This window comes from Lolium rigidum, chromosome 3 (assembly GCF_022539505.1).
Source record: "Lolium rigidum isolate FL_2022 chromosome 3, APGP_CSIRO_Lrig_0.1, whole genome shotgun sequence".
NCBI lineage: Eukaryota > Viridiplantae > Streptophyta > Magnoliopsida > Poales > Poaceae > Lolium > Lolium rigidum.
Window position 1 is genome coordinate 62,519,566 of NC_061510.1, and position 18,167 is coordinate 62,537,732.

Below are 18,167 nucleotides of genomic sequence, written 5' to 3' on the forward strand. Positions count from 1 at the left end.
CGCGCGCCCCTCAGGCCGCGCCGCCTTAGTGTGTGGGGCCCTTGTGGCCCCCCTCTGGTCCCTCTCGGGTGTTCTGGAAGCTTCCGGTGAAAATAGGGTACTGGGCGTTGATTTCGTCCGATTCCGAGAATATTTCCTTACTAGGATTTCTGAAACCAAAAACAACAGGAAACGGAACTGACACTTCGGCATCTCGTCAATAGGTTAGTTCCGGAAAACGCATCAAAACATCATAAAGTGTGAACAAAACATGTAGGTATTGTCATAAAACAAGCATGGAACATCAGAAATTATAGATACGTTTGAGACGTATCATTTACTATGCATGCAATTCCATAGGGAAAATCCGCCTATATCCAATCTCATGGAATTAATTTTTTATTTTTGTGAAAATTATGCACTACACACAATCTTCCCAAAAAAATCATGTGTATTTCCTACAATGCAACCAAAGAATGTCTTACAAATTTATGTGTTTTTCAATTCATGTAGGATTCAACATATCATAACGTTTTGTTTCTGCGTTTTTCATGTTTTGTAAATCCTGCAAAACCAACAAGTTCTTAGACTTTTATTTCGCTAATTAAACTATCTTAAAATATGACTAGTAGACCAATGGTCCACTTAACTCCCCTAAGACAGCATATGCCCCACCCAAAGGGGGGTCTCTATTGGTGTACATTCTTTTGTGGGACACCACATGCGGTTGGGTCACACTCGTGAGCCCACACTGCCTCATTTTTTCCCTAGGGATGAAAGAGGTTGGTGAAGGGTAGAGACGGATGATGACTCATAGCTCGACTCGAAGGAAATCCAAGAGGAGTAAGCGCATGAGAGGGACGGGACACTGTGAGGAGCAACGGATGCAAACATGCACGGAGTAAGAGAGTATGGTCCAGGGTCAACCAATTCTGGGTTTGTTGTTGTGAGCTCGAGTAGGCAAATGTTAGTGCCTCATATGTTAACATAGGAGGTCAATGAGATTGAGATTTCACAGTGTTGCATGGGTTAGTTCAACATGTTGCAAATGAGCATGATGTTTGTCGCGCACACACTAGCAACATCTTTTTTTTTTTTACTTACGTTTGCATATTGCATGTGTTGCGATGTGTTTCAAATGTTACAACATCCACCTGTGATCTTTCTATTGATGCTCGGGGGGGGGAGTAGGTCGGGGTATATAACATCAAAGCATTTCATGTGGGAGTTTGGCGATGCAATAACCGGACTTCATTGGTTTACGAGTTTGAGTTGATCAAACGGTTACAAAGCTGGCCAGTCGGGGTATATAACATCAAAGCATTTCATGTGGGAGTTTGGCGATGCAATAACCGGACTTCCTTGGTTTACGAGTTTGAGTTGATCAAACGGTTACAAAGCTGGCCAGTCGGGGATTTCTATCACCCGACCAATGCCTAGAGCTAGCCATTCTTTATCTACACAACCTTTTGAAAAGAGAGATGTCCAGTTTCGAAAGTCACACGGCCAGGTTCGTCACATCTATGACGTGTCGCGTGATAGGTGGATCTGGCTCAAGAAGAATGAAAAAATAAGGAAACCAAATCCACGTGAAGATAGAATTGTTTCTTTTTTATTTCTAGGTAGCACTATTCATGCTGATTTTCTTTTTTTTATTTCTGAGTGTCCATGTTGTTTTTGGATATGAAATTTTGGGATGTTGTAGGGACATACTTCATGAGCACTCACAATTTTTCGTATAATTTTTTGACACGTATAAAATACATTTTTTTGTACGGTAGCACGGTAGCATCTAAAGGGGTGGTAGCACTAGATATGTTGTCGCTCCGTGCCCTCCATCGATTAGCAGAAAAAAAGATCGGCTTACTCATGTATCGTTGGCGTCCTCATTGGCCATCGGTCTAATCACGGTGGAGGACGGAAGCCTCAGTACTGAAGTAGGGCCGTGTTGCACGACGACGTGATGCGATTGGCAGGGCAGCGGCATCGGATCGCATAGCGAATTCAGCTGATATTTTCGTCGAGGTATATTATTGCCGCATCAGATCATTGGAGAAGAAAACTGCGTACACTTGGGTTACATCGTCGTTAGTGGAGTAAGATGGTGGTAAAGCGATCTGATACACACCGGATAACAAGAATTAAGTACTCCTGCTAGTGGCAAATGATACGATGTTCTTGGGTTAGAAAAGCCCGATGCTGATCGATACTGCATTTGGGTGGCTACGTGTACGGGCGCGACCGGTGCAAACTCGGTGGCAGGGCCCAAGATGTGTACCTTATTTTTTGGGGGATCTTTGAGGTGAGAGACATGAGATGAGACACGTTGTTAGGTACGGGTTCACTGGCTGCTAGACTGTACGCTGATGCAACGGGATTAATGGGCAGCCCTGAATTCTGTGGAAAGATTGTAGCTAGGACTAGGAGTCGAGGTAGACCCAACTGGTGCAGTGTGACCGTGGCTACGCTACAAACACACTGCAGGTAGCCTGGTAGGATCTATCGATCCTGGCCGTGCCCATCGCGATCCGGCGATATCACTGTGAAAAGAACGGGAGTAAATGCAATGGGGTAAGTTAAGTGGTGACTAGCTTCCGGTCCGATGATCCATGGCTTTCTCCGGGCCGGCGGCTTAATTTGTGTCGTCCCTTTCGACCGGCACGGAAGTCTACTGTGCATGACACGGACACGCATCGCGCGCTCCCACGCTCCCCGTCGGTCTCCTCCGTGGTTCCACCCGGACGTTTACACACGTGCTTTCACGGTGCTTGTGCTTGTCACAGAAATAATACCTGCATCCAACACACGGTTCAAGTCCTGGACAAGTCTACTCTATCTAGAAAATCCGGGTTTGATGCTGATGAATGATGAGGAAGATTTTTTTTTCTTTCTCAAAATGGTGGATTTACCCGTATCTGCATCAAAATGATACATACAACCATTTTAGTTGAACTATTAATAATCGATCAACCCGAAACCACTTTCTTGGTGACAAACGCAACACCTAGAAAATGATGAAGGGGGTGGCCATGATGAGGGCCTTGCGCCCTGATCCTACACCTACGCAACTTCTTCCGCAAACCCATCTTCGGGACAAGGATCTATGCAACGATTTTGTGAGGATTTTGTCGACGTAACCGCAAAGTCAGACATCGTCACCTCCCTGCGTGTATCCAACATCACACGTCAGCCACCGAGGCCCCGCTGCGCCACGCCGCCGAGACTCGCCGTCGACGATGCGCTAGAAACAACACCACACCACCATAAAACCATACATGGATCCCTCAGTCCAATGTGCACCTCCAGGATTGATGCCCCCAACGGGGGGAGGGGGGACAACAACAGTCTAGTCCATGGATCTAGGGTTTAAGGTATTGGAGGTAGGTGCTTTACCTTAACGATGCCTTCAAGAAGGAGATGAAACACAAGGTGTCACCGTCACTGATTTCAGCCACCGCCCGAAATAGGTTTTTCACGAGATCTTGCCCCATGAACCTCCATCCAAAGATTGTACACGTCGGACCAACAACCTCAGAGATTACGCCGTAGCCAGGCCCATGGCCGAAACCGGTCTAGGAGCCACCCTGAGATTTGGATCGCGTTCATGGCACCCACGGTGGCCAAGCCACAAGGAGGCCATGGACGGTCAGCCTGTATAGCCATGCCGCCAAGGTGACTATCTATCGATCGTCAATCCCAATTAATTACTTAGATTTTGATCGACAATCAAAGGAAAAAGTCCATTTTAAACCTTGAACTCGTAGAAGTCCGCCGAATGGAACCCTCAAGTCCAAATCCCTGTCGTTTCAACCCTGTAATCAGAAATCCCGGTCCTAAACTAACCCTGAGGCGTTTAGCCAAACGGGGATTACTGACGTGGCGAGGGACGGCTGGAGAGTTGGGTCCGCTCGTGCGCATGAGTGAAAATGGGCCGGCCCAGGCAGGCCCAGCAACATTACGTCGTCCCAGTTAACAGGCAGGCCCGGCAACAATACGTCGTCTCCGCTGCTTCCCATCCTTGTCTCTTTACCTTCTCCGGCGATAGCAATGGCGACCGGCGGTTGATCGGCGGTGGTGGGACGATTCTGACGGTGCGACGACGCGGCGGAGACGCAGGTAACATTCCGCACCCTCGCCGCCATCGATTGTTGTAAATTTCTCTCTATTTGATGCGGGTAGGGTTAGGGTTTGCAGCACATATTTGTAGGCGATTTCGGTCATAGTAAAGATTAGGATTTTGGTTTGGATTTTCGTTTTCCGAGTTTCTGGAAAGGTAGGTTGCCTTATGGTAGTGCGAATTCGTGTTTTTGCAGAGTGAAAATGTTGGATCCATCTCGAGATACTGAATGTGAGATTTCACTACGGTGGGGAGTTCATCCGAATAGGTCCCAATCTAGATTATGTAGGAGGGGACGAAGCAATGTCAGAGATTGAGAGGGACAAACTTTCTCTTCAGGAAGTCAAAGGATTTGCTAAAGATCATTTGCCTCTGAAGGAATCAATGAAGTTCCACTTCCTTATTCCCGGTAAAGAACTAGTGGATGGTTTAGTGTGCATGGTTGATGACAATTGGTGTGTTAGAATGGCTGAGTAAATTTGTGTAGGTGGAGTAGCTGATGTTTTCATCGAATACCATGGGGAGGATGACACATCTGAGAGCAGTAGTGGCAGTGATTTCGAGAATGAAAATGAAATATGGGAATTGAGTGATGATGCGCCAGGTGTTGTTATCACAGCTGCTGAACCTGCTGAATCAGAAACAGATGTCCTAGTTCCTGATGGTGATGGAGTGATCACCCAAGTTCTGAAGAGCCCAGTGAAGGAGGCAAAGGCTACCACTGCAAGAAAAAGGGAAAGGCCAGTGTTTTGCTACTCAGATGAAGATGATCCAAGACTAACACAACCTGACAGCTCAGACACAAATTCAGACAGTGATGTTGAGTATGTTGCACACAGTGAAGACAGTGGAGAAGATTCAGAGGTGGTTGAGCTGAGGAGGCATGCAAGGAAATTCAAGAAAAAAATGAGGCAGACAAAGAGCTGGATAGGAAAGGAAGCAACTGGACCAGTACCAATTGAGCTCATTGCCAACATGGAGGACATCTGCACAACCTGGAGGTAGAGCTGCACAACCTGGAGGTAGAGCTGCACAACCTGGAGGTAGAGCTGCACAACCTGGAGGTAGAGGTGCTTCAGGTTTCAAACCACCAAGGAGAACATCTGCAGATGCTGGACCATCAGCTCAAGCTGGTAGAGATGGAGGAACTAGAGCAAAGAGGGGTAGAAGGGCACCTGCCTCCTCTCATGCAAGTTACTCATTCTTCACTTGCTCTGGAAACTACTAGTCAAGCTCAAGCTCCTACTTACTGCTTTTGATCATGTTGCAATATTGCAAACCATGGCATGTAATATTGCAAACATTAGTTTAGTTTCATCAAGAATTATGTGAACTTGTTGTGGATTCTGTGGATGATATTCCTTTTGGGTATGCTACTCATGTTGTGTTGATGAACCAATGGATGAATTTGATGCTGTGCATGGTATAATATCATTGGTGTTATGTTTACATGTGAATCTGATGTTGTGCATGAATTATGCTGTGGATTTTGTGTAATATCAGTGCTATCAAATGCTAGAGATGATACAAATGATGACTGCTACAAATATGTGCACAAAGACCACATTTCCATTACTTCACCAACAGTCATTACAAGAAAACATACTTAACCATTCATCATCAGCATCCTCCCAGCCACTAAACTTAACACAAGTGCCACTAAAGCTAACAGACTTAAGCATTGATCATGCTACTAAGCATTGATCATTTTACTGCATCAGCATCCTCCCAGCCACTAAACCGAACACAAGTGCAAACATAACAAAGATGAAATTTTCATATTTAGCCTTCAATCCAGCTATCTGCGCATCTTTCTCCTTCAGCTCATCTTGCATGCCCTGGATAGTAGCTTGTTCTTCACCAGGAGCTGAATTTGCTGCAGCTCGGAGCCTCCAGACTTCATCCCGCAAATCTCTCAGCAGGTCACTCCAGAATGGTGGCAATGGTTCATCATGCCACTCTACGTACCCACATCCGCGCCCATTCTGTTCAATTTTGTCCCCAAAATCAGAAAAAGGGGGAAATCAGAGAAGGGGAAAATCAGAAAAGGGGAAAATCAAATACGGCAGGACCAAAATCTTACTCACCATTGCATCCATGCAGGAGTAATACCTCCTGCCAGGATTCTGCTCACTCCATGAGATCCATCTTGGCGCCTTCCTGCGAGGATTGCAATGGCAGAGCTTCGTAGGCTCGTACGCCATGGGGTTCTCCCGATACGGCACAGGTGACCTGCCCTCTACCACGTTCCTCCTACGACCGGCGGCTGCACGGAATCCAGGAGCAGAAGAACCAGAAGACCAACTCATCTTGCCCTCGCCGCCGGCCACGCGCTCCGTCGCCGCCGGGATGAACCCTAATTTTTTCCCCAAATTTTTCTTCCTCTCTCACCAGCGCGTGCTCTGGAGACAGCCGATGGGTTCATTTATGCGACGACGCTGGCCCCACCACTAACACCAACCTTGCCACGTCATCGGTTCCCAGCGCTAACCACCTCAGGGTTAGTTTAGGACCGGGATTTCTGATTACAGGGTTGAAACGACAGGGATTTGGACTTGAGGGTTCCATTCGGCGGACTTCTACGAGTTCAAGGTTTAAAATGGACTTTTTCCACAATCAAATGCAGCGGTTAGAATTCTGCTACTTCCTCCAATCCATAGTAAGTGTGGCGACGTATTTATTATGGATTGGAGTAAGTGCTAGATCCTAGGACTGGTCGGTACACAGCGCAGTTTATGAACTAGCAGAAACGAACGTGGCGCTCTGTGTTTCCATATCCAGAGATCCGCGTGAGACATAATTCCGCGAGATCATGATCACTGGGTATGGACACAGTTAAGTCGTGGTGATCGCGCTTGGACGGACAAGTTTTCTGCGATAGATCGATCGGATCCGTGTTCCGTGGTAGCAAAGCGTGACAAGATACACGGAGATGGTAGCTACACAACCTAGGATGCAACAGCCTAAGCTAGGTGTGTGTTCCAGTGTCACGATCGGCATTACGATAAGTGGGAAAATGGGCACCGCCGTCTCGATCGCAAGGGAAACACACACGGCAGATTAAATGTGTGCAGTCCCGTTCTCTTGGAATGAATACTGGACCATCGGTGCTATACGTACGTACCGTACAAACTGCAACATTTTATCGAGCCGCCACGACGAGTGCGTAGAGACATACGGCGCTCCTGAAGACCTGTATATATACGACGGGCGAGGCTACGAGATAGTGGTAGCAGAGCAAAGCAAGCGTGATAAGCTTAAACATGATCCACAGGATGCAACCGTGATGATGCTAACCTGACGAGAAGGTTTTGTGCGCAGGTGAGGACCTGATCGACGCTGCATTGTGGGACGGCTCAAGTGGTGTGTCAATGTCGACACACATCCTACGATTGTACGCATTACGCGCAAACAAAAGAAAAGTCCTCAACACCAGGTATGCACAGTGCTTCTTCGCTGGCCTACTTTTGTGCTGAAGACGGGTCTCCTTCGCTTGTGTGATTTTTTAGCCTGATTTTCCTTACAAACATGGCATTGTAATGTTTCTGGATCCGGTATAAATTTGATATGTACATGTTTTCGTATACTTACATGATTTTTTCCATTTTTTTAAAAAATATAATTATAAAAGGACGGGGGTGGTAATTTTTAAAGAAAATATTAGTTCAACCCTATGGGTGAAAAATGCAAGTGTTGAATTGAAGTCAAGAGTCATTTTTGACTTCGTCCAAATTTGTAGACATATTTCGTGTCTGACAATTATCTTTTTGTAATCTTAGGATCCATTTGAAATGGAGTTTTTCATTGCATTTAATTATTTAACAGGATTTTTATGTAACATGGTTTTTAAAATATACAAGAACTTATGTCATATATATATATATAGGACATATTCAGGCTACACCCGGGTGTAGTTACTCCCACGTGTGTTTCACACAATCTAGATAGTATCTATCATACCGAAGAGTATATATATATATATTAAATTTGATGTCCCACAGAGTAATAACTAGGTCCTCATTTATCCTCAAAATTGTGAGAACACATGAATTGGAAAAAGCAAAGGATTGCAACATCATGTCCACATGATTTTGTAAGCACCAAAGTTTGTTTGATTCTATCACAGAAAAAGCAGTTGATTCTGAAAAAGGTTTACATTAGTGTTGGATTTTCTAAAAAACCTAGTTCAAAGGATTCGTATAGAAAAACAATCCTATGAGAAGCATTCCTACAAATAAAACAACCGTTGTACGGAAATTTTCAAGATTTGAATCCTCCAAAATTCCTTTGTACGGTTCCTTTCAATCAAAGAGTCCTTTATATGGTGAGTATTTTAATTTATTTATCATCACCTAGAAGCCTTGTTCTACCCAAAAAATGATGGTGCAACCAAGGTTTTGGGTCCCGATAGAAAACAAATCCCAACCAAGAGGGGTTGGGATTTTCGGTTCCCACAATTACCAGAAAATTCGACCAGTTATCGAACAAATTTGAAAATCAAACTTCAAATTCAATTTTCTCAGTGACCATCTACCAAGGGTTCTCATTCAAATTCAAAATGTTCGAGGAATTTTAGCATTACTTTTCTTAGTATGACCATGTACCGGAATGCTAGGGAAATCCGGTCACCGGGCGATAACCGGATTTCCTGACCAATAACCAAAACCCTGGATGCAGCTAGAATGCATGAATAACATGACGGGATCATCGTTTCCCTTGTTTTCCTAGGGATGCTGCTAGAATGCATCTACCGCTAGAGATTGGCTAAGTACTCAGTCACCTGTTGGTTGGTCATACGGCCGGGAACAAAAAGAAACGAGACCAACCTAAACACTAGCATCCATTGACATTTTTATAGAAGAGAACTCGTGATCAAGCACACGGCCAAGCTCAAGGCTCGAATCAGGGTGGGCAGCACGATGCTCCGGCCCGCATGTCTTGCCACCAGACTGACGGCGGGGAACAACGTGAACATATATTGCTTCCTAAGCTTGGGTCATTAATTAGTGTACTCACTGGCTCATGGCCGAAATACAATGCTATACGTAGTAGTAGCAGCATACATTTGAGGACGACAGTCCATATCAATTTCCTTTCGTATACTTAAATTTGCCGCTACAGCGAACAAGCACTTATTGCTTCAGCTTTCTTTGCTTCAGTGATCACAGGCAGCTCCTTATATAAACCGGGCACAGGCTATTTCCCACACCACATTTCGATCGTAGCTAGCTAGCTAGCAGAGCAGTGAGGAATGAGGCTGCCACTCCCATTCGCTAGAGACCTATAGTACAGACAATAATAGAGCAGTTAGCCAGGGCCTGAACTGATCAAGACACGAGCCGGTTAAGTACCTAGGTCCAGATTACCACAAACGCCTCATCTTCAAACCGATCGATCGCCATGAGCACGGACACGGACGCCGCCGTGCCGGTGGCCGTGGCGCCGGCGAAGCGCCCTTCCATCAACAAGTACGCCTTCGCCTGCGCCCTCCTTGCCTCCATGAACTCCGTCCTCCTCGGATATGGTACGTGCATTTCCACTCCTAACTACCACCATGTCCGTACGTGCATGTTCTTGACGTGTGTTGCGCGCGCGATCGATCTTGCAGACATCTCGGTCATGAGCGGCGCTCAGCTGTTCATGAAGGAGGACCTGAAGATCACCGACACCCAGATCGAGATCCTGGCCGGCGTCATCAGCATCTACTCCCTCTTCGGCTCGCTGGCGGCGGGGCTGACGTCCGACTGGCTGGGGCGGCGGTACACCATGGTGCTGGCGGCCGCCATCTTCTTCACGGGCGCCCTCGTCATGGGCCTCGCCCCCAACTACGCCTTCCTCATGGCCGGCCGCTTCGTCGCCGGCATCGGCGTCGGCTACGCGCTCATGATCGCGCCCGTGTACACCGCCGAGGTGGCGCCCACCTCCAGCCGCGGCTTCCTCACCACCTTCCCGGAGGTGTTCAACAACTTCGGCATCCTCCTGGGCTACGTCTCCAACTTCGCCTTCGCGCGCCTCCCCGTCCACCAGAGCTGGCGCGCCATGTTCCTCGTCGGCGCCGTGCCGCCCGTCTTCCTCGGCTTCGCCGTCCTCGCCATGCCGGAGTCCCCCCGCTGGCTCGTCATGCGCGGCCGCATCGAGGACGCGCGCCGCGTCCTCCGGAGGACCTCCGACTCGCACGAGGAGGCCGAGGAGCGGCTCCTCGACATCAAGAGGGTCGTCGGCATCCCCGCGGACGCCACCGACGCCGACGACGTGGTCGCCATCGTGCGCGCCAACGAGGCCGCGCGCGGGCAGGGGGTGTGGAGAGAGCTGCTCATCAACCCGAGCCGCCCCGTGCGGCGCATGCTCGTTGCTGGGCTCGGGCTCATGTTCATCCAGCAGGCCACGGGCGTCGACTGCGTCGTCATGTACAGCCCGCGGGTGTTCGAGGCTGCCGGCATCAAGTCCAAGACCAACTCGCTGGGGGCGTCCATGGCGGTGGGCGCCTGCAAGACCTTCTTCATACCCATCGCCACGCTCCTCCTCGACCGCATCGGGCGGAGGCCGCTGCTGCTGGCCAGCGGCGGCGGGATGGCCATCTTCCTCTTCACGCTCGCCACGTCTCTGCTCATGCTGGACCGGCGGCCGGAGTCGGAGGCCAAGGCGCTGGGCGCCGTGAGCATCGCCGCGATGCTGTCGTTCGTGGCGTCGTTCGCGTCGGGGCTGGGCCCGGTGGCGTGGGTATACTGCTCGGAGATCTACCCGCTCCGGCTGCGCGCGCAGGCCGCCGCCATCGGCACGGGGCTGAACAGGCTCATGGGCGGGGCCACCACCATGTCCTTCCTGTCGCTCACCCACACCATCACCATCGCCGGGGCGTTCTACCTCTACGCCTGCATCGCCGCCGCGGGGTGGGTGTTCATGTACTTCTTCCTGCCCGAGACGATGGGCAAGAGCCTGGAGGACACCGGGAAGCTCTTCGGCAAGGACACGGACGACGACGTCGACGGCGTCGTGCGCCATGAGCGCAAGAAATCTACTGAGCTCATCGGCGCTCCACAGTAACAGCGAGAGTAAGCTATGCCGTACTACGTCAGTGACCGTACACTTGTCGTGCTTGTGTTGTGTGGTCGAAGGAAGCTACCTCTAGGGCTCTAGATTCCGGACACGTTGGTTAGATTCCCAAGCTTTTGGACTTGATGCAGAGTGGTCGATCGTGTAGGGTCACCCAGCGCTCTACCTCTACGGGGAGAAAGGTCACAAGATATCCCAATTTACGAACGCGTGACGAATCCACGTAGAAAAGTTCACCGTTCACCGGCCATTGTGCCGCGCACTGGCTGCGCAGCCTGAGTGCCTGACCCCGCGGCTGGATTTTTCACCGGGTAGGTAGTGTGTCATTGATGCTGCAGTGCTGCACGAGTGTGTAATAAGTAGCATATCTAGCGTTGTACAGACCTGTGTTGTGATATACTAGTATGACTTACTAGTCATTTGTGTAGAAGTACTTTAATTTGTGGCGTTTGTTGATTAGTTATTTGTTTTTTTATTTTCTCTTACTGTAGCCAAACAGAAATACTCTGCATCAAGTCTAGGTCATGTGTTTCTTCTGGCAGAAAAAAACAACAAATTAAAATTATTAACGCGGTGATGGCACCACCAGATTCAATAGAATTGAATCCATTCCAAATAGCAAGAATTAGGATTCTTGATCCCTCTCAATCTCTCTTTCAATTCGAGGATCCAGAGAGGTGTTTTCATAGTCATCTCCTAATATTTTCGATTTCATTTTTCTATACTTACGGACACCAGATTACGGTTTACGTAATGATGTGGAAGGCAATGATTCGTGCAATTCTGATTTCATTCCGTGATTTCAGGGTGGGAGTGGGCCCACCTTTTCTCCACGTGTGCGCGTAAGTGAGATTCCGTGAAAATTTATGCGTAGACCTAGCATTGCTGCCCCATGTGCCCATGCCGACAAAGAGCTTGTGCTCAATGGTTCCTTCCAAACTCACTGCTTCAACTTTGATCTTCCTTCGATGGTCTCATCTAGTTTCCTTGATTCGGCTCTGGCTCTCTACTTGATCGAACCCTTCACCTTGAGGAGCTCAGGATTGCGATCCTCTCCATGAGACATGCGTCTAGTCTCGGGGTCCGATGAGTTTGTCCTCGCCTTTTTCAAAAAGCATTAGAACCTTTTTAAAGGTAATCTCTTCTTCTATCTCTGCAACTTCCATTCCGTCAAAGCTGACATTCGAGCCATCAGTAGGTCCTACATTCTGCTCCTTTCCAAAACAACAAAAAATTAGCCGGAGAACTTCCACCCTATCTCCCAACGAGACAAGTACAATTTAGAACTAAATGCCTCACTCTCAGCCCTAAAACCCTAATCCCTTCTCTTGTGCATCCCAACCAAAGTAGCTTTATCTAGCCGCTCCATCATCAAGAGATTCGTCTACACCCCCAGTATCATTCAAACTTGCAAAGCACTTGGCTACCGCTATGGTCTTCTAGAATACTTCTACAAAGCCTTCGACTCCATTAGTTGGGAAGCTCTTGATACTGTCCTACAAGCTATGGAGGGACAAGATATCGCTCATTAATTCATCTAGTCAAAATACAGTGTTGCTTAATGCTTGATTAGGAGTTGGATCTGATGTCATCGAGGTCTTTGTCAAGGTTATTCACGGCCTCGTTCCTCCTCGTCATGCATTCTTTCTTATGTCCTTTAGCAACTCATTATTCAAGCTTCTTGTTATGGTCTCTTTTCCCATCCTTTTGTCGATGACATCCTTATACGGTCCTCAAATACACAGACAACAAGATTGACTCATTTTCTGTCTCTACCAGAATTCACATTAATTTCAATAGAAGCAAATTTGTTCCTATCTTACCGCTCATCCTAATGTCTCGGTCACCTGCATTCTTTTTTCCCATTGCATCTTTTACCCAAACTTATCTTGGACTCCCTCTCTCTACCTTCCATGTCATTTACTTGGCCCCGATCATTTCTAAATGTAATAAGTATCTTGTTAGATGGCACGGAAAATTCACTACTATTAGTGGCGCCTTATTCTCGTCGACTTAGTTCTCCCCGAACTCTTTTCCCATGCAAAAGAGTGTCAGTATCCTCCCTATGGCTATGGTTACTATCGATGCCATACTTAAGCGTCGTTGCGCATTCCTATGACATGTGAAGACTAATAAAAAGGTGGAAATTTCAAAGTGTCTCTCAAAAAAGTCACCCTCGTCTCTCAATTCCTCAATAGGCTAGACAATGTGTCCTCCATCCCCTAATTTGAGTGGTTTCATTGTTTCTATGGGTGGTATATCTCCCATGATCATGGGTGGTCCCACTTCCTCGGCACACCTTCATGAAAGGATATCCTCTCCAGGCTCCTACCTTCCGCTCCAACGCCATTGACATGGTCTGATGTGGTGCCTCCAATGCCTCCTAGCATGAAAATTGGTGCAGAACACTTTCGTTGGCCAATGGATTCACTTCCGTCCCGTCATATGCCTCCCTCACTAACACCTATGTTCTCCACGTCGTCTCCAATGCCCTCTTAAACTTAAGTGTCCCATGTATATCTTGTGTTGGCTCTTCGTAACTCCATTGCATTAATTCCATCTTCGATCGTATGACTCTTGAACCCAAAGTATGCGATGAACACCTTAACTAACAACGCCACTAACAAACTTGTCTTGAACGAGGACCCTAGGCTAATTATTTTATACAATTGATCATGGCCTTCATGTTTGAAGGAATATATGACACCCTAAAACATGTAGTATTTTGACCGGCTCGTGCATCGTCGAAGGATATCAACAAAGAGATATGGTTCCGGCACTCCCTCACATCATCTCCCACCAGTTTGTCCCCCTTCCGATAAACACGTCGACCACCTTCTTCTTTACTACCATAGGGAGAAGTAAATATGTAACTCTCTCCCACACTGCGCTCCAGAACCTCACACTGGCTCCATTGAAGATCTTTGGAATTCGATATTTTCCAATCATGCTAAGAACACTATTTGCACCGCGGTTGCTCGGAATGTTTGTAGGAGCGGGAACCCCCAAGTCTTCAGTTCCGCTAATGAACTCCCTCCTCCTTGTTGAGAGGCATTGCATTGAAGATGTCCGCCTTTCGACTTATTGACGCCTTTGTAACGTGACTATGTACTCCTTTTCAGGTTAATATGAAAATGTAGGCTGGCTTTGGTCCTCTGTAATTAAGGTCAAAATAAATACTAGTTCGATGAATGCATCTGTAGGAGGACGGAAATATAATTCACCGTTGAGCATATTTCTCAATTTGTCAAGCTTTCGGAGTGAGTATCCACCACATTTAACTCACAGAGTACACTGCCGACACTTAATTTGGAAGCTAACTAACAAGGGTTCCTAGTCTTCGTCATCAGCATTTTGTGGCAATTGCAAGCTATGTAAGCAAACCCATGAATCCGCCGCTTATATTCTTTTCATGTGCCGCTTCACAAAGAGACTTTGGGAAAACATCAAGGGGTGGCTTGACTTTGAAGATGTCAACCCGGATGATTGGCAAGACGCGCAAACCATCAAAGAGTGGTGGAGTACCTTCGTTAAGAAATAGGTTAATCGAGGAAGGACATGGTTTCCGTTTGCCATGCTTATCTCATGGGAATTTTGAAATGAGAGGTTTTCGGAACCTCTCGTCGGCGTTGCCATTGTAGTTACTAGAATCATATATGGGTAAAGGTCTGGTCGTTATCCGGTGCCAAATCTTTGTATGTTGTCTATTGTAATACCATGTTTGGGGCCTGGGTTTTGACCTAGACCCATCCGTAACACTCTAACAACTCCTCTATTAATTGAATTAAAAATCTTTTGACTTGTTTCAAAGATAATTACTAGAGAGGCAAATTATTCTCATAGTAAACTTCCGTCTAAAAGTCACTCTAAATCCTAATGTAAACAACAAAAAGATCCGAATAGAAGCTACTCATCTTTTGATTACTCCTTTTGTCCTGCTAATCGCTTGAGCAACATGTGATGAGTCGTTCCTTTGAGTTTGAGATGATTGTCCTGGATTCGTTACCAAAGGCCATGTGATCCTGCGTGTGCTAAATCCCCCAAGGACGTCAGAAGATCCACCGTCGTACCTGACATTAGGTCCGGCGTGCACGTCTCAGGAGCTCCGTCAGTTGAGTGTCAAGTGTAAGACAAGTCTAAGATGGCAGGCCGCAGGTAGGCATGGCATTCGTAGCTCCAGTACGTACGGGTCACCTATTCTGTACTATTCATGCCGGTGACTGATTGCAACGCTGAAGGTACACCCTACCTACGCTACTACGGAGTACACGATTGGTATATGTGCGGATGTGGAATGGCTTCTGAAACTCCAGGCACCGATTTCCACGGTGTAGCCAGGCAGGCTGCATCAGATTTTACAACACGGAAACCACCACACCTCGTCAAGTTTGGAGATCGTCGGCGCTCCCATGTGGAAGTTGCCCAGGCGTTGATCAAATGCTCTTTTGGTTTCGTTCAAACGAAATTACTGGTACCAGTACTCTTTATCTCATGGACTGCGCCGGATCGATTGCTAAGGCTATTGGGGGAGGAATTACTGGTACTAGTACGCTACGAGTCCACCTCGGCTAATACTGCCTGTGTCGGCCGCTGCTGGGCTAAGAGAAAAACATTCTCTGGCATATCCGAGGTCACGTTTTAGCCCGTCTACGGGCGAGCTGGATATGGGTACTCTCGGAGAATCCTATTTGGGAGCACGGACCAGGCGCCGCACAACCCCAGCTGGGCCGGCCCACTAATTCTCTCACCTCTTTTTTTTACTTGTTTTCGTTTTCGTCTTCTCTTTTTTCTTTTCTGTTTTTTTCTTTTTAAGTTTTCCAGCTGATTTTTTTAAAATTCGGAATTTCTGAATTTCGAGAAAGTTTATTTTTTGAAAAATCTCAAATTTAAAAAAATCTAAATATTTTAAAATTTCGAAAATTTTGAAGATTGTACATTTTTCAAATTTTTTAACTATTTCAAAATTCGAACATTTTTTAATATGACATTATTTTCAATTTCAACTTCTTTCGAATACAATTTTTTTAAATTTGAACATTTTTTATATTTAACATTTTCTGAATTTGGACGATTTTCAAATTCGAACAAAAATAAAAAAATAGAAATGAAAAAACAGAAACAAAAACTAATAAACAGAAAAGAAAAAGGAAACAAAAACAAAAACATAAAACATAAATAAATGACGAACTGAGCCGACAGGCCAGCCCATACCGCGGGGGGGGGGGGGGGCCAGGATCGACCTGCTCGGTGTATAGAAATTGCCAGTTGCCATTCATTAGCGGGAGCTACAATGCATTGCCCGAAGGCAATTTCGAGTGGGCCGACCCATTAATTTGTTTGTTGGCTAAATAAATAGTAAAATGTGTTTCCGTTTTCGTACATCATCCGACCACTAGCTCCCTGCTTACAACAACGCTCCGCGACCCAAGTTCCAACCCTAGTAAAAGAAATAAAAAGCAACATGGGTCGAGCTCATTTTAAGAAAATTCAAGCTAAATAAAATTTATTTGAGCAAATTTAGAAAATGAGCAAAATTTAAATCTAAGCAAATTTCAAAACCAGGCAAAATTTAAATCTGACCAAATTTCAAAACCGATTTTTTTTTAGAATGTGTTCCAGTTAAAATTTTGCACGAATTCAAAAGTTCCACCAACTTAAAATTTGCTTGAATTTGCAAATTGCTCGAAATTATTTTTCAAAAATAAAAAGTAAAAATTGATCAACCCATATTTTAAAAATGTTCAAGAAAATACAGAAAAATAAGAAAAATCAATTTCGAGATTGTTCAACAAAAGGAAAAAAAAATAGACAGAAAACCGTCTAAACTAGGGAAAAAATGACGAAAAAAAAACTAGGAAAATCACCCAGAAAACATTGGCATGCGTTGGTAACTGGTCACGGTACTGCATGCTAATGGGCGATGTATAGGTTTTGCCATCATATTCGCCGCTACCATTGCAACCCCGATGATCGATCCGACCTCAATGGATGAAAAATCTGGCCAGGCCTATCAGCGTGAGGTGAGATTTTCGGGTTTCTAGTTTTTCATTAGTTTCTTTGATTACTGCTCTTTTTTTTGTTTTCTTCTGATTTTCTTCTATTTTGCGGGTTGGTTTATTTTTGCACATTTTTTATTTTTGATTTTTTTCCAATTTTCAATTATTTTTAAGTTAAAATGTTCTCAAAATTGGAAAGTTTTCAAATTTTCAACATTTTATAAATGTTTACAAATTTTCAACATTTTATAAATCTAAATTTGTTTTTATCTTATTTACTCCAGTTCAAACTTTTAGGTTTTATTAACATTTTAGAAATTTAAATATCTTTCAAATTTAAACATATTTTACAATTTAAAAACAAAGAAAAAATAATAAAAGATAGAAAAATTAACATGGGTCGATCCCATTTTATTCTAGGGCAAACAATCCTAAAACCATTGTTTTAAAAACCGGACCGGTGACCGAACCGGTGAGGTCGCCGGTTCAGGTTTTTACCGGTCGGACCACTGGTTCACAGGTTCACTGTCTGGTTTTTTAAATATAAGGCAATATATTTTTACTTATAAATGCTACAATAACATAAATATTTATGTATGGAAAATTTTCATACTTATTATTTAACATAATAACTCACATAATTATATAACAGAGTTGCCAACAACTGATCAACAATTTGCAAGTCCAAGACTGAAGCTCGCGACCGCGACCCAAGAGCATAGTTTTAAAAATCGAAACCGGAGCCTTAACGGAATAGAGCTAATTGGCCAACAACAAATGTTGCTAGCTTGGATGCAGGGTCGGCAAAGTAGCAAGCTAGCTAATGAACAACCAAATGATATAGTGCCATCAAGCAAAATGGCACCCGACGTTGCCAACTTGCATCCAAGCACTAGTAGAAAAAGGGCCTATAATTCCGGTTTGTAAGGGCCTTTGGTCCCGGTTTTGGAACCGGGACTAACCATCCGGGACTAAAGGCTCTCCCCTTTAGTCCCGGTTGTAAAACAAACCGGGATTAATGG

At 45.7% G+C, this 18,167-nt stretch overlaps 1 protein-coding gene across 1 annotated transcript; it reads left to right on the plus strand.

Annotated features, from left to right (window-relative positions):
* Positions 1-9,682: 9,682 nt before the first annotated feature.
* On the plus strand, positions 9,683-11,219 carry LOC124701688 (putative polyol transporter 1). The gene has a single exon (XM_047233781.1). The coding sequence runs from the start codon at positions 9,716-9,718 to the stop codon at positions 11,138-11,140; it is 1,425 nt and encodes a 474-aa protein (XP_047089737.1). The 5' UTR covers positions 9,683-9,715; the 3' UTR covers positions 11,141-11,219.
* The last annotated feature ends 6,948 nt before the right edge of the window (positions 11,220-18,167 follow it).

What these genes read in the sequence shown, in the direction of transcription:
- LOC124701688 (XM_047233781.1), top strand. Translation starts at nt 9,716, where the DNA reads ATGAGCGGCGCTCAGCTGTTCATGAAGGAGGACCTGAAGATCACCGAC.